Below are 16,520 nucleotides of genomic sequence, written 5' to 3'. Positions count from 1 at the left end.
CAGGCTGGAGTGTAGTGTGGCGCAGTCTCAGCTCACTGCAACCTCTGCCTCCCGGGTTCAAGTGATCCTCCTGCCTCAGCCTCCTGAGTAGGTGGGACTACAGGTGTTTGCTACCATGTCCAGCTAATTTTTTGTATTTTTAGTGGAAACGGGGTTTCACCATGTTGGCCAGGATGGTCTTGATCTATTGACCTCGTGATCCACCTGCCTCAGCCTCCCAAAGTGCTGGGATTACAGGCGTGAGCCACTGCGCCCAGCCGCTCTCACATTTTTTGTACATCTTGTTGGCAGAAGCACTACCTACCTTTGTTCTGGGATATCTTTTCAAGAATGTTTCTATACTATAACAAACAGCCTTGCAAGGTAGAGATAACGTCTCTGGATCAATAGGCAGGTTCGCTTGCTTGTTCAGGATAATAAAGGTAATGTCTCCTTCCAAGCTAAGGCTACGCACACTTATTGCCCACGATGAATGATTTGGGTTCTTTAAGCTCAGTGTTCCTTTTCTATAAGGCAGCTCACTGCATGCTCAGGAACTATCTAGACCCATCCTTATCAGCCTCATGTGACTTGCAGGCAAGGAGGAACTGCTGGCTGTGCTGAGAGCAATCAAATCCTTTGTCTTTGACTGAGAGCATGTGTTTCCTGCCAGCATCCATGACACTACGGCAAGCTAACTTGTCAGCTTGCAAGTAGGGTGAAGTTGTAGAAATAACATAGTTCTTGACACATGTAAATAACTAACAAAACAGAATATTTTGAAAATTATAAGGGACTACTATGACAACCAAGGCTAATTACTAACAAAGTATAGAAAAAGTATTCAAGGCTGGGCGCAATGGCTCACGTCTGTAATCCCAGCACTTTGGGAGGCCGAGGAGGGTGGATTGCTTGAGGTCAGGAGTTCGAGACCAGCCTGGCCAATATGGTGAAACCTCGTCTCTACAAAAACTACAAAAATTAGCCAGGTGTGCTGGAAGGCGCCTATAGTCCCAGTTACTCGGGAGGCTGGGGCAGGAAATCACTTGAACCCAGGAGGCAGAGGTTGCAATGAGCCGAGATCACGCCACTGCACTATAGCCTGGGTGACAGAGTGAGGCTCCATCTCAAAAAAAAACAAAGAAAAGAAAGAAAGAAAAAGAAAAAGTAATCAAAGACCCACTCCAAAAATTATTTTGAAGGTTATCAAAACTTGAGAAAGCACTCAATTATATTTAAAGTGGCCCCGAACATTTTATAAAACCTAATACTCCAAGTTATCTTTGAGTATAAAAATGAAATCAGGCTGTACGCAGTGGCTCACGCCTGTCAATCCAGCACTTTGGGAGGCCAAGGCAGGCAGATCACCTGAGGTCGGGAGTTTGAGACCAGCCTGGCCAACATGGTGAAACTCTGTCGTACTAAAAATACAAAAATTAGCTGGGTGTGGTGGCACGTGCCTGTAACCCCAGCTACTCGGGAGGCTGAGGCAGGAGAACCTCTTGAACCTGGGAGGTGGAGGTTGAGGTGAGCCAATATCATGCCACTGCACTCCAGCCTGGGCAACAGAGTGAGAAAAAAAAGTCTTCTTTCTCTTTGCCCACACATATTCCCTTAGAAAAGTCCATTTCTAATGGCTTTCTTTGGTCACCAGATAGTCACATAGAATAGGCAAAGCCTACAGAACAGAAAAATAAGTAATTGGGTGCCATGTAATAATACTACAGGAATTTGAATTAAGGATTGACATTTCATTTTAAATGAAATTGTGTAACTGGCTTTTAAGTACATTTTAAAAGGATTGGGTAGGTATTTGGGTGGATACTTCTGTTTGAGGTGTTCAAGCCACAAATATACAAATATATAGCTATCACTGATAAACCTGGGAAGCTGACCCCTTTAGGTTAAGTTGGCCTTCATGAGATCAGAATGCCCAGCACCTGTGTATCAGGGTAACACCAGCTGACTCCTTGATACAGAGGTTCTGGAGGATGTCTTACCAGGACAGTCAGGGAAGTCAGGATTTTGTTTGTTTGTTTGGAGATGAAGTCTCACTCTGTCACCCAGGCTAGAGTGCAGTGGCACAATCTTGGCTCACTGCAACCTCCGCCTCCTGGATTCAAGCGATTCTCCTGCCTCAGCCTCCCAAGTAGCTGGGATTACAGGTATGCACCACCATGCCCTGCTAATTTTTGTATTTTTTGTAGAGACGGTTTCATCACGTTAGCCAGGCTGGTCTCGAACTCCAGAGTCAGGATTTGACCCCGCCTGTGCTGCAACCTTCTGCGACCTCCTGTAGGAAGTGCTATACCTGCTTTGGAAGAAGCAGCTCTCAGAGGAAATAACACCAACTGGTTCCTCCCCAAGAGATCCCAGAAACAAGAGGTGGAACTTAAGCTGGCTTGTATTTTTTTTATCAATGCTCTGACTCTGTATCTCAGTGGAAAATTCTATTCAACAAGAAGAGGAGGGCTGGGCACAGTGGCTCACACCTGTAATCCCAGCACTTTGGGAGGCCGAGGTGGGCAGATCGCCTGAGGTCAGGAGTTCAAGACCAGCCTGGCCAACGTGGTGAAACCCCATCTCTACTAAAAATACAAAAAATTAGCTGGGTGTAGTGCCACGTGCCTGTAATTCCAGCTACTCGGGAAGCTGAGGCAGGAGAATCACTCGAACCCAGGAGAGGCGGAGGTTGCAGTGAGCCAAGATTACGCCATTGCATTCCAGCCTGGGCTATAAGAGGGGAACTCTGTCTCAAAAAAAAAAAAAAAAAAAAACAGGAAGAACATAATTTCTCCTCTAGAACTAAAAAATATTTGTATTTTATCAGAATAATATACCAGTTTAATTAATAATTCCCTTAATGCCCTTTGAAAAAGTGAATTTACAGGCTGGGCACAGTGGCTCACGCCTGTAATCCCAGCACTCTGGGAGGCTGAGGTGGGTAGATCACCTGAGCTCAGGAGTTTGAGCCCAGCCTGGGCAACATGGCAAAACCCCATCTCTACTAAACATACAAAAAATTAGCCAGGCGTGGTGGTGTGCACCTATAATCCCAGCTACTCAGGAGGCTGAGGCAGGAGTATCACCTGAACCTCAGGAGGCAGAGGCCACAGTGAGCCAAGATGGCACCACTGCACTCCAGCCTGGGTCGCAGAGCAAGACTCTGTCTCAAAAAAAAAAAAATATATATATATATAATATATACTATGTATATTATCTATAAATATTAAAATGAAAATGAAAAATCTAACGGACAGCTTTAACAACAGCTTAGAATTAGCACAAGAGAAGACTAGTGAATAGAGACATGGATTTGAAGAAGATATCAAGGTTGAAAGGAATAAAAAAGAACAATAGATAGGCTGAGCACGGTGGCTCACGCCTGTAATCCCAACACTTCAGGAGGCCAAGGCGGGCAGACTGCTTTGAACTCAAACTCCACAAGTTTGAGACCAGCATGGCCAGCATGGTGAAACCCTGTCTCTACTAAAAATACACACACAAAAAAGTAGCCGGGTGTGGTGGTGCTTGAGCCCGGGAAGTGGAGTCTGCAGTGAGCTGAGATTGTGCCACTGCACCCCAGCCTGGAAAACAGAGCCACACTCTGTCTCAAAAAAAAAAAAAAAACAACAGAAAAGAACATAAATGATACATGGGACAATGTTAAAGTGTCTAACATATGTGTAACTCACACAGAGAAAAGAACAAAAATGAGAAACAAACACTATCTGAAGATATAGTAACCAGAATTTTCCCAAACTGACAAAAGACATCAAACCCAAGATTTAAAAAAATTCCTAGCTGAGCCTAGTGACTCAGGCCTGTAATCTCAACAATTTGGGAAGCCAAGGAGGGAAAACTACTTGAGGCTAGGAGTTCAAGACCATCCTGGGCAACATAGGGAGACCCCCATCTCTAAAAAAATACAAAAGTTCATTGGGTGTGGTGGTGTGCACCTGTGGTCCAAGCTACTTGGGAGGCTGAGGTGGGAGGATCACTTGAGCCCAGGAGGGTGAGGCTGCCGTGAACTGAAATCATGCCACTGCACTCCAACCTGGGCATCCAAGCAAGACCCTGTCTTTAAAAAACCAAAAAAACAAAAAACGACTTCCTAAATACTTCAAGCAGATGACAACACAATATCCACCACACTACAAAACTACACCACAATATAGTTGGGATTTTTACATTGCACTGCAATAGAAAATTAGGCACACCACAGTAATCTGTTAAAAAAAATCCAAAAGCAGCTAAAGGGAAAAAATACCTCTAAAACAATATCTCTGAAGGAGTTACAATATAAGTGACAAACTACTACTCAATGGAAATAATGAAAGCCAGAAGACAAGGAGGGGATATTTGCTAAGAGAAAATAACTGCCAACTCAGAATTCTATTCTCCACAAAAATAGAGACAAAATTTTGTACCCTTTAAAAATTAAGATGTAATAAAGATATTTTCTAATAAAACCTAAGAGAATTTATTGCCAGTGGACACAATAAAATAAATACTAAGTAAGTTCTTTGGGTACACAGAAAATGGTTCCAGATAAAAGCAATGCAATGCAGAAAATAATAAGGAGCACTGTAAAAGGTAAATGTGTGGGCAAATGTAAAAAAAATTCACTACTTATTACAATAAGAAATTAATGCCCTGTGGGGATTAAAATGTGGAATTAAGATACATGACAACAGAGCTGGGTACAGTGGCTCAGGCCTGTAATCCCAGCACTTTGGGAGGCTGAGGTGGGCAGATCACCTGGGATCAGGAGTTCAAGACCAGCCTGGCCAGCATGGCGAAACCCCGTCTCTACTAAAAACTACAAAAATTAGCCGGCATGGTGGTGCATGCCTGTAGTCCCAGCTACTCTAGAGGCTGAGGTGGGAGAATCGCTTGAACCCAGGAGGCAGAGGTTGCAGTGAGCCAGGATCCCACCACTGCACTCCAGCCTAGGCAACAGAGCAAGACTGCATATCACAAAAAGAAAAAAAAAAAGGTATATGACAACAAATGCACAAAAAACTGAGTACACATAAAAGGAATTAAAATACTATTAAGGGTTGTGTACAGTGGCTTACGCCTATAATCACAGTACTTTGGGAGGCTGAGACAGGAGGATCATCTGAGACCAAGAGTTTGAGACCAGCCTGGCCAACACAGTGAGACCCCCATCTCTAAAATAAAACAAATTAGCCGGGCATGGTGGTGTGTACCCGTAGTCCTACCTACCCAAGAGGCTGAAGTGGGAGAATTGCTTGAGCCCAGGAGTTTTGAGGTTGCAGTGAGCTATGATCACACCACTGCACTCCAGCCTGGGTGATGCAGTGAGACCTTGTCTCTAAAAATAAATGAATACATTTTTTAAAGATTCTATTAAGATCCGGCCGGGTGTGGTGGCTCACGCCTGTAATCCCAGCACTTTGGGAGGCCGAGGCGGGTGGATCACAAGGTCAGGATATCGAGACCATCCTGGCTAACACGGTGAAACCCCGTCTCTACTAAAAATACAAAAAAATTAGCCGGGCGTGGTGGTGAGCGCCTGTAGTCCCAGCTAGTCGGGAGGCTGAGGCAGGAGAATGGCGTGAACTCGGGAGGCAGAGCTTGCAGCGAGCCGAGATCGCGCCACTGCACTCCAGCCTGGGTGACGGAGCCAGACTCTGTCTCAAAAAAAAAAAAAAATTCTATTAAGATCCCTACAATTTTGAAAAAGATATAAAGAAGCTAATTTCAGGTTCAATGCAATAAGTAAATAATGTACTTGTTATTGTCTAAGGCAACCACAAGAAGAAAAATAAATGTATGTATAATGATCATGTTATAAAAGGAAAAACTAGAATAAAAATGCTTGATTAATCCAAAAAAGGCAGGAGAATGAAAAAAGTAAGAGCATATTAAGCAAACAGAAAAACATTGGGAACACAGCAGATTTAAACCCAAATATGTAAGAAAATTAATGAAATGTAGATGCATAAAATACATCAATTAATAGACAAAAATGACTGGGCACAGTGGCTCACACCTGTAATACCAGCACTTCGGGAGGCCAAGGTGGGAGAATCCCTTGAGGCCAGGAGTTTTAGAGCAACCTGGCAACACAGTGAGACACTGTCTCTACAAAAAATGCTTAAAAATTAGCCATGTGGGCTGGGCGCGGTGGCTCACACCTGTAATCCCAACACTTTGGGAGGCCGAGGCGGGCGGATCACAAGGCCAGGAGATCGAGACCATCATGGCTAACACGGTGAAACCCCGTCTCTACTAAAAATATAAAAAATTAGCCGGGCATGGTGGCAGGCGCCTGTAGTCCCAGCTACTTGGGAGGCTGAGGCAGAAGAATGGCGTGAACCCGGGAGGCGGAGCTTGCAGTGAGCCGAGATTGCGCCACTGCACTCCAGCCTGGGCGACAGAGCGAGACTCCGTCTCAAAAAAAAAAAAAAAATTAGCCATGTGTGGTGGTGCGCACCTGTAGTCCCAACTACTCAGGAGGCTGAGGTGGGAGGATCCCTTGAGCCCAGGAAGTTGAGGCGGCAGTGAGCCATGTTCATGTCACTGCCCTCCAGCCTGAGGCAACAAAGCAAAACCCTATCTCGAAGAAAAAAAAAAGATCTTCCTTACCCACACTGGGGATGGGATGCTGTTTCCATTACTGGAGGCAGCCTAGTGCAGGCTGTTGCAGTACAAGCGCAGTAAGGGAAGTATTCAGAGAAGAGCAGCCCAGCATGTACCGGGCAAACCTATCAGGAATCTAACATTTTCTCTCAGCCTCCCACTAGTACCATTCTCAGCAAAACCACTATCATCTTCAATGTGGACAAATGAAATAGCCTCCTAGTGGGTCTTCCAACTATCCATCATGCCCTTATTCAATCTATTCTCTGTAGAGTGGTAATTATTTAAAAATCAGCTCATGTAGGCCGGGTGTGGTGGCTCACGCCTGTAATTCCAGCACTTTGGGAGGCCGAGGCAGGCAGATCACGAGGTCAGGCGTTCGAGACCAGCCTGACCAACACGCTGAAACCCCATCTCTACTAAAAATACAAAAATTAGCTGAGCGTGGTAGCGTGTGCCTGTAATCCCAGCTACTCGGGAGGCTGAGGCAGGACAATCGCTTGAACCAGGAGGCAGAGGTTGCAGTGAGCCGAGATTGCGCCACTACACTCCAGTCTGGGTGACAGAGTGAGACTCCATCTCAAAAAAAAAAAAAAAAAAAAAATCAGCTCATGTTACTCCCCTGCTCAAAAATCTCCAGCAGCTTTCTACCACACTTAAAATAAAAAAAAGTCAGATGCAGCTGAGTGCAGTGGCTCACACCTGTAATCCCAGCACTTTGGGAGACTGAGGTGGGAGGATCGCTTGAGCCTAGGAGTTCAAGACCCGCCTGGGCAACATAGCAAAACTCCCGTCTCTACAAAAAATACAAAAATTTTCCAGCGGTGGTGGCATGCGCCTGTAGTCCCAGCTACTTGGGAGGCTGAGGTGGGACGATCACTTGAACCCAGGAGTTCAAGGCTGCAGTGAGTCATGATCACACCACTGCACTCCAGCCTGGGCAACAGAACAAGACCCTGTCTCAAAAAAAAAAAAAAAAAAAAAAGCCGGGCACAGTGGCTCATATCTGTAATCCCAACACTTTGGGAGGCCGAGGCGGGTAGATTATAAGGTCAGGAGTTCAAGACCAGCCTGGCCAACATGGTGAAACCTTGTCTTTACTAAAAATACAAAAATTAGCCAAGCGCGGTGGTGGGCACCTGTAATCCCAGCTACTTAGAAGGCTGAGACAGGAGTATCGCCTGAACCTGGGAGGTGGAGATTGCAGTGAGCTGAGATGGTGCAACTGCACTCCAGGCTGGGCGACAGAGAGAGATTCCGTCTCAAAAAAAAAAAAAAAAAAAAAAGTCAAATGCCTTCTCCTATGATATACAAACCATTACATGATCTCGCTCTTGCCTAACATTATCTTGTTTCTACACCTTTCACTTACCTTTTGAATAAGCATCTTAATCATCTTGGGCTTCTTGCAGTTCCTCAAAAATACAAAGCTCCCCTCACCCCACCCAAAAGCCTTTGTATTTGCTGTTCTCTGCCAGGAATGCCGTTGCTTTAGATATTCATATGGCCTGGGCTCTTTTTTCATGTCACTATTCAAGTATCACCTCCTCAAAATGTCCTGACCACCCTATTTAAAACATCCCTATCTCTACTTGCCAACTTCCATTCTCACCCAGGCTGGAATGCAGCAGCATGATCTCGGCTCACTGCAACCTCCACCTCCCAGGTTCAAGCGATACTTCTACCTCAGCCTCCTGAGTAGCTGGGACTACAGGCGTGTGCCACCACGCCCAGCTAATTTTCGTATTTTCAGTAGAGACAGGTTTCACCATGTTGGCCAGGCTGGTCTTGAACTCCTGGCCTCAAGTGATCCTCCCACCTCAGCCTCTCAAAGTGCTGGGATTACAGGCACGAAGCCACTGCGCCTGGCCCTTCTTACTTTTCTTAATACTTGTCCCTACCTAATATTATGTATTGATGTACTTGTTTACTTAATGTCCTTACTCCTATTAAGATGTAAGCAACATGATTGCTGGGACCCATGACTCTCATTCACATTTGCTCCACTGGTGTCCAGCACAACACCTAGTTCCAACTAGGCACTCAAGTATTTGCCAAATAAATAAAGGAATATATTTCTAGCCAATGAAAGACATATCAACCTAATCATAATAGAAGCTAGAAAGAAACTGGGTCCTAAATATGGACTGAACTCTGTTCCCCTAAAATTTGAATGTTGAGCCCTAACTAGCTGTATGTGGAGATGGGGCTTTTAGGAGGTAATTAAGGTTAAAGGAGGCCTAGAGGTGGGGTCCTAATCCACTAGAATTACTGGCCTTGTAAGAAGAGGAAGAGGGCCAGGTGCAGTGGCTCGCGCCTGTAATCCCAGCACCTTGGGAGGCTGAGGTATGAGGATCACTTGAGCCCAGGAGTTCAAGACCAGCCTAGGGAATACAGGGAGATCTCTGTCACTATAAAATTTTTTTTTAAAGTAGCTAAGTGTGGAGGCATGTGCCAGTAAACCCAGCTACTCAGGAGGCTGAGACGGGAGGATTGCTTGGGCCCAGGAGTTCGAGACTGCAGTGAGCTGTGATGGCACCACTGCACTCCAGCCTGGGCAACACAGGGAAGCCCTGTCTCAAAAAAAAAAAAGAAGAAGAAAAAAGGAAGAGAGTGACCTCTTTCTCTCTCTGTGTCATATGAGGACACAACAAGAAGGCAGCTGCCTGCAAGCCAGGAAGAGAGACTTCACCAGAACCTGGCACCCTGATTTTGGACTTGCAGCATCTAGAATTGTGAGAAAATACATATCTGGTGTTTAAGCCACCCAGACTATGGTATTCTGTTACAGCAGCTTAAGATGATACAGATTTAAATAGAGATGAAACTGTAGTCACCGATCAAAAAAAAGAGTAGCCCCTCTCTTTGTCAAATCTTTTCCCCATTCCCCTCAACAGCATCCTTAAAATTTTTTTTATTTTAAAATAATTATAGATCCATGGGAAGTTGCACAAAATGTACAGAAAAGTCCTGTGTAGACTTCACCCAGCCCCTCCCAGTGTTAACATCTTAGGTAAGTATAGCACAATATTCAAAACAAGAAATTAATGGGGCTGGGCGCAGTAGCTCATGCCTCTAATCCTAGCACTTTGGGAGGCTGAGGTGGATGGATCACCTGAGGTCAGGAGTTCGAAACCAGACTGGCCAACATGGTGAAACTCCCTCTCTACTAAAAATACAAAATTAGGTGGTGGCGCATGCCTATAATCTCAGCTACTTGAGAGGCTGAGGTAGGAGAATCGCATAAACCTGGGAGGCAGAGGTTGCAGTGAGCCGAGATCCCGCCACTGCACTCCAGCGTGGGTGACAGAGCGAGACTCTGTCTCAAAAAAAAAAAAAAAGAAAGAAATTAATGTTGGTATATTCCACAGAGCTTACTTAGACTTCACCAGTTCTATGTGCACTCATGTGTGTTTATGTGCATAGCTCTATGCAATTTTATCACAGGTAGCCTGGCAAAACCACCACCAAAATCAAGATACTCACCTGTACCATGACTGCAAGATTTCCTCATGTTACCCCTTTCTAACCCGAACCATCCTCTCCACCCTACATCCCTACCCTTGGAAACCACTAATTTGTTTTTCCATCTCTATGTGATTTTGCAAATATTACATAAATAAAGTCATGTAGTGCATAACCATTTGTGATTGATTTTGTCACTCAGAATAATTTCCTTGAAATTCACCCAAGTTGTTGCATGTATCAAGAGTTTATTCCTTACTGTTGCTCAGTTTATTCATGGTATTGGTGTGCCTTTCAATCAGTTTTAATTGGGCTACTTATCATTTAGCACTGAGCTGTGTATATACTAGATACTGGTCCCTTGTCAGATATGTTTTACAACTATTACTCTCCCAGTCTGCGACTTACCCATTCATCTGCTTATTGGTATATTCTGATGAGACAAAGTTTTCAATTTGGATAAAGTCTAATGTATTAATTTTTTATTTATTTATTTTGAGACAGAGTCCCACTCTGTCACCCAGGCTGGAGTGCAGTGGTGTGATCTTGGCTCACTGGAACCTCCACCTCCTGGGTTCAAGCGATTGTCCTGCCTCAGCCTCCCGAGTAGCTGGGATTACAGGCGCATGACACCATGCCCAGCTAATTTTTGTATTTTCAGTAGAGATCAGGTTTCGCCATGTTGGCCAGGCTGGTCTCAAACTCCCAATATCAGGTGATCTGCCCGCCTTGGCCTCCCAAAGTGCTAGGATTACAGGTGTAAGCCACTGCGCCCGGTCTGATTTTTTATTTTTATGGTTATTGTTTTCACTCAAGAAACCTTTGCCTACTCCCAAGTCATAAGTTGGGACACTCATCACTGTCCTGTTTCCCTCTAAAAACTTTATGATTTTAGCTTTTATATGTAGGTCTAAAAACCATCTCAAATTAATTTTGGTATGAGGTAAAAGCTGAGAGGTTTGTTTATTTGTTTCCCCAGTTATTCCAGTACTATTTGTTGAAAAGCCTTTCTTCTCCCCATTGGAATGCTTTGGCATCTTTGTCAAACAATAAATGACCCTTTAGTGTGTGTGTGGCAGGGTATGTTTCTAGGACCTCTGTTCTGTTTTGTTCGGTGATCTTTGCCAATAACATACTGTCTTGATCACTGTAGTTTTAATAAATCCTGAAGTTTTTTTTTTTGTTTTTTTTTTTTGAGATAAGAGTCTCACTCTGTCACCCAGGCTGGAGTGCAGTGGCGTGATCTTGGCTCACTGCAACCTCCGCCTCCCAGGTTCAAGCGATTCTCCTTCCTCAGCCTCCCGAGTAGCGGGGACTACAGGCACATGCCATGCCAACACCCGGGTAATTTTAAATCTTGAAATATCTTGATGTCATGTCATCTAAGTCCTGTAATATGTTCTCATGTTTTTATGTTTTCAAGTTGCTTGGGATATGCTAAGTCATTTGTTATTTTGTATAAATCTTAGAATCTGCTTGCTAATTTCTACCAAAAAAAAAAAAGTCTGCTAGGATTATGACTGGAATTATATTGAATTAATAAAATTGAAATTTTTATGATACTGAGTCTTCCCATTCCACAAATGATTATTTCTATTTATTTAGGCCTTAATTTCTCTTAGCAATGGTCTATGGTTTTTAGCGTAGATGTGTTGCATATGTTTTATCAAACTCATTTCTTAGTATTTTATGTTTCTTAACACTCCCATAAATTATTTCTTTTTTTTTTTTTTTTTTTTTGCTTCTAGTATATAAAAACACAATTGATTTTGCTTATTTATTTATTTATTTATTTTTGACACAGAGTCTCACTCTGTCACCCAGGGTGGAGTGCAGTGGTGTGATCTCAGCTCACTGCAACCTCCGCTTCCCAGGTTCAAGAGATTCTCATGCCTCACCCTCCCCAGTAGCTGGGATTACAGGCTCGTACCACCATGCCTGGCTAATTTTTGTATTTTTAGTAGAGATGGGGTTTTACCATGTTGGCCAGGCTGGTCTTGAACTCCTGACCTCAGGTGATCCACCTGCCTCGGCCTTCCAAAGTACAGGGATTCCAGGCATGAGCCACCATGCCCGGCTCTGATCTATCTATCTATCTATCTATCTATCATCTATCTATCTGTCTATTTTATTTCTTGAGATGGAGTCTTGCTCTATCGTCTGAGCTGGAGTGCAGTGGTGTGATCTCGGCTCACTGCAAACTCCGCCTCCCGGGTTCAACCAATTCTCCCACCTCAGCCTCCTGACTAGCTGGGATTACAGGCGTGCGCCACTACATCCAGCTAATTTTTGTATTTTTAGTAGAGACGGGGTTTCACCATGTTGGCCAGGCTGGTCTCGAACTCCTGACCTCAAGTGATCTGCCTGCCTTGGCCTCTGAAAGTGCTAGGATTATATGTGTGAGCCACTGCACCCGGCCTGATTTTTTAATATTAACCTTTTATCCCATGACCTTATTGTGATTTTTCAATTATTACTTCGAATGGTTGTTGTCTTGATTCCTTAGGACTTTCTATGTACACAATCATGTCATCTCCAAATACAGACTTATGTCTTCCTTTTTGATCTTTATGTCTCATTTCTTTTTCTTTTGATAATGGATTTTTATAGTTTATAATGTATTTTTTAAATAGGTGCCCCTTACCAGATTGAGGAAGTTCCCTTCAATTTCTAGTTTGCTGAGAGCTTTTTATCATGAATGGATGTTGGATTTTGTCATATGCTATTTTTACATCTATGAAGATGATTGCTATGGTTTGAATGTTTGTTGCCTCCAAAACTCATGTTGAAAATTAATTCCTAATGGCAATATTGAGAGGTGGGGTTTTTAAGAGGTTACTGGGTCATGAGGGCTCTGCTCTCATGAATGGATGAACCTATTCATGGATTGGTGAGTTAATCGATTAACGGGTTATCACAGGATTGGGACTGATGACTTTATAAGAAGAAGAGAGGCCTCAACTAGCACATTTGCATGTTCAGCCCCCTTGCCATTTGATGCCCTGCAAAGCCTCGGAATTCAGCAGAGTCCCCAACAGCAAGAAGGCCCTCAATAGACACAGCCCTTTGAGGCTGGACTTCTCAACCTCCAAAACTGTAAGAAATAAATTCCTTTTCCTTATAAATTACTGAATTTCAAGGTATTCTGTTATAAACAACAGAAAGTGAACTAAGACAATGATCATACGGTCTTTCATTTTTTCTGTTAATATGCTGAATTAACAGGTAGAAAGAAATCCTACTTAATCATCATTTTTATATATCATTATATTTGATTTGTTAATATTTTATTAAAATTTTTGTATCTATGTATGGAAAAGATGGGTTTATGCTTTTTTTGTAATGTCTTTCTTGGGTTATGGTATGAGTTATGTTGGCCTCATAAAATGCATTCCTTTTCTGAAGGAGTTTGTATAATACTGCTGCTATTTCTTCCTTAGATATTTAATAGAATTCACCAGTGAAACCATCTGGGGCTGGCATTTTCTTTGTGGAAGATTTCTGATAATGAATTCAATTACTTTAATAGCATAAGGGTATTCAATTTCTTTTTTATCTTGTGTCAGTTCTGGTAAGTTGTACTTTTCCAGAAATTTTAAAATTTCATTTAAGTTATCAAATTTACTGGCATAAAGTAATTCATGGCATTCTCTTATTATTCTTATTATTATTCTTTTTTGGAGTCGGGGTAGAGTCCCACTCTGTCACTCAGGCTGGAGTGCAGTGGCGCGATCTTGGCTCACTGCAACCTCTGCCTCCCGGGTTCAAGCGACTCTTGTGTCTCAGCCACCTGAGTAGCTGGGACTACAGGTGCCCGCCACTATGCCCAGCTAATTTTCGTATTTTTAGTAGAGACAGTGTTTTGCTGCGTTGGCCAGACTGGTTTGGAAGCCCTGACCTCAAGTGACCAGCCTGCCTCGGCCTCCCAAAACGCTGGGATTACCGGAGTGAGCCACCGTGCCCAGCCTCTTATTATTCTTTTAATGGCTATAGGATCTAAAGTGAAAATCCCTCTTTCATTCCTGATGTTAGTAATTTATGTTCTTTAAAAAGAGAGAATGTAAATTACTAGGTGTTTACCATCTTTGTTGATCTTTTCAAGAAATCAATTTTTGGCTTTATTAATTTTCTTTATTTCTTTTCTATTTTGCTGATTTCTGCTCTTATATTTATTTATTTTTTCTTCTACCAGGAATAGTTCTTCTCTTTAAAGCAGGATAGAAATATGAAAGATGAGAAACAGTGTTGCCTTCAAGATCAACAGAAAGTTCCTTTGCTAGTCCAGGCTTAAAAGATCTTAATTTGCTTCAAGTCCCAAGCCCTGCCTCCATAGGCCAGGGGCTTTTTGAAGAGAGACCCCAACATCTCAAGGGTGTGCCTCCACCCTAATCAGTTTAGCTATTACCTGCAGTAGTGATTTCTCAATGCCTGCTTAGCCCTCACTCACCAGGGCAGTATCTTCTTGTCCCTTCCCTCACAACCATCCCAGGTTCCTTCCTTTCTTCATCCAATAAGGTAATCACATCTGGTTTAGAAATGGAAGGTCCTGCTTAAAAGAAAAATGTGACATGGAATTATACACCAGAAAATCTTTAGATTTAGATTTGGTTAAATTTATAATTAACTACAGATCAATATGGCACTTTATAAAGCCTAAGAGCGAAGAATTGCAAGGGAGTTGAAGAATGCTCATATTAAGGGAACTTGAGGGTCACAAGGAATAGCCTGTAGGAGGTTAAATTAAGTATACTAAGGCCATTATATTAACCATCTGGTCAAGAACAGGCCTTAATATAATTTTACCTCACACAAGCTCTGTGGAAAGGCAGTATTGCGTGGAGGGAAGAACACAGACTGGATCCAGACTGCCTGGCTTCACATTCTGCCTTTGTTTCTGTGTTACCTAGCAAATTATTAACCTTTTGTGTCTATGTTTTCTCAAATAAAATGAAGATAATAATATCTTCTCATAGTGTTGTTGTGAGGGTTAATTAATAATGAACAATGCTTAGAATAATGTTTAAGCCCAAATATATGGTGATGTTTATTAACATATACACATAATATATGTATTAGCTATTAGCTATTTACTGTTATCATTTTGATGAGTGCATACTAAAAGGTTTTTTGAGACATTCTCAGATCTTTTCTAGGATATTCATTCAATGTTAAATGCCAGGCTTTTAGATTTTAATTTTCAATTACAAAGTAGATAGAACTGCATATGTCTGTTATAGGAAACAGAATGTGTTTCAGGGTTTTTTCTGTTTGAGATAGAGTCTCACTCTGTCACCCAGGCTGGAGTGCAATGGCGCGATCTCAACTCACTGCAACCTCAGTCTCCCAGCTTCCAGGAATTCTCCTGCCTCAGCCTCCCAAGGAGCTGGGATTATAGGCATGCGCCACCATGCCTGGCTAATTTTTGTATTTTTAGTAGAGATGGGGTTTCACCATGATGGCCAGGCTGGTCTGGAGCTCCTGACCTCAAGTGATCCACCCGATTCGGCCTCCTAAAGTGCTAGGATTACAGGCATGAGCCACCATGCCTGGCCTTGAGGTTTCTTTGAGATGGAGTCTCACTCTGTCGCCCAGGCTGGAATGCAGTTGTGTGATCTCAGCTCACTGCAACCTCCGCCTCCTGGGTTTAAGTGATTCTCCTGCCTCAGTCTCCCGAGTAGCTGGGATTACAGGCACGTGCCACCATGCCCGGCTATGAGTTTTAAATAACCTTTCTGGATCCATCTCACACTATGTTCTACAGATTCCTTTGATTTTTAGAGAAACTCAGAACCCCTATGTCTAGGTATTCTACTTGCAGATGGTGTGAAGCATTTATGTCAATTCTGAGCTCCAATATAAGGTGAAGTCTGGTTTCTTGAACAATGCTTTTGCCATATTCAAATCCATCCCCTTGGATACTAAGGAAATCAGGAATTACAGAGTCTGAAGGAAGTCTGAAGGGCATAGCAGACTGGACATGATGAAATGGAGAGGCCTAGTTCCAACCTGACAAAGCTTAAATCTTTCCTTTGAGAACAGAAAGCAGTTTTAGAGAGTTTTTCTAAATATAGTCCTGAAATTGACAGCACAGAAAGCTAATATCATTTGGGAGAAACAACCTTACCTAGTGAAATGAAGTTGCTGTAGTTCTCCCACATTACATCCCTATATAAGTCCCTCTGAGCAGGATCCAGGAATTCCCATTCTTCCTGTGAGAAGTCTATGGCCACATCCCTGAATGTCACTGAACCCTGAAAAAACAAACTCAGGTATTACTTGTGAAAATAAATTAAATACTTTTAAAATGGAAAGAGGGGAGATTGAGGAGTGCATTGCAGAGAGGGGTCAGATAGCATGCAAACAGCATTGGGCTGAAAACTTGTGACATGAGTAGGGGCCAGTAAGAAAATTAGTATTTCTCAAGCATTGAGCCTACATGTTCTTGAATAGTCCTGTGGCTATAG

At 42.9% G+C, this 16,520-nt stretch overlaps 1 protein-coding gene across 2 annotated transcripts in view; it reads right to left on the bottom strand.

The window, feature by feature from the left end:
* Positions 1 to 16,520, bottom strand: part of ZFP14 (ZFP14 zinc finger protein) — a 45,405-nt gene that overhangs the window by 12,096 nt on the left and 16,789 nt on the right. Inside the window, exons 3-4 of one of the 2 annotated variants that reach the window (XM_063801600.1) lie at positions 16,181 to 16,307; positions 14,504 to 14,605 (exon numbers count right to left, since the gene is read on the bottom strand). In XM_063801600.1, coding sequence (XP_063657670.1) covers positions 14,504 to 14,605; positions 16,181 to 16,307 — 229 coding nt within the window. The remainder of the gene's footprint in view (positions 1 to 14,503; positions 14,606 to 16,180; positions 16,308 to 16,520) is intronic. The other variant, XM_063801601.1, reaches the window with a different exon arrangement.

The sequence above is a fragment of the Pan troglodytes genome, chromosome 20 (assembly GCF_028858775.2).
Source record: "Pan troglodytes isolate AG18354 chromosome 20, NHGRI_mPanTro3-v2.0_pri, whole genome shotgun sequence".
NCBI classification, from domain to species: Eukaryota; Metazoa; Chordata; class Mammalia; order Primates; family Hominidae; genus Pan; species Pan troglodytes.
Note: the sequence above shows the minus strand (reverse complement) of the source record. Positions and strands in the feature narration are given on the sequence as shown.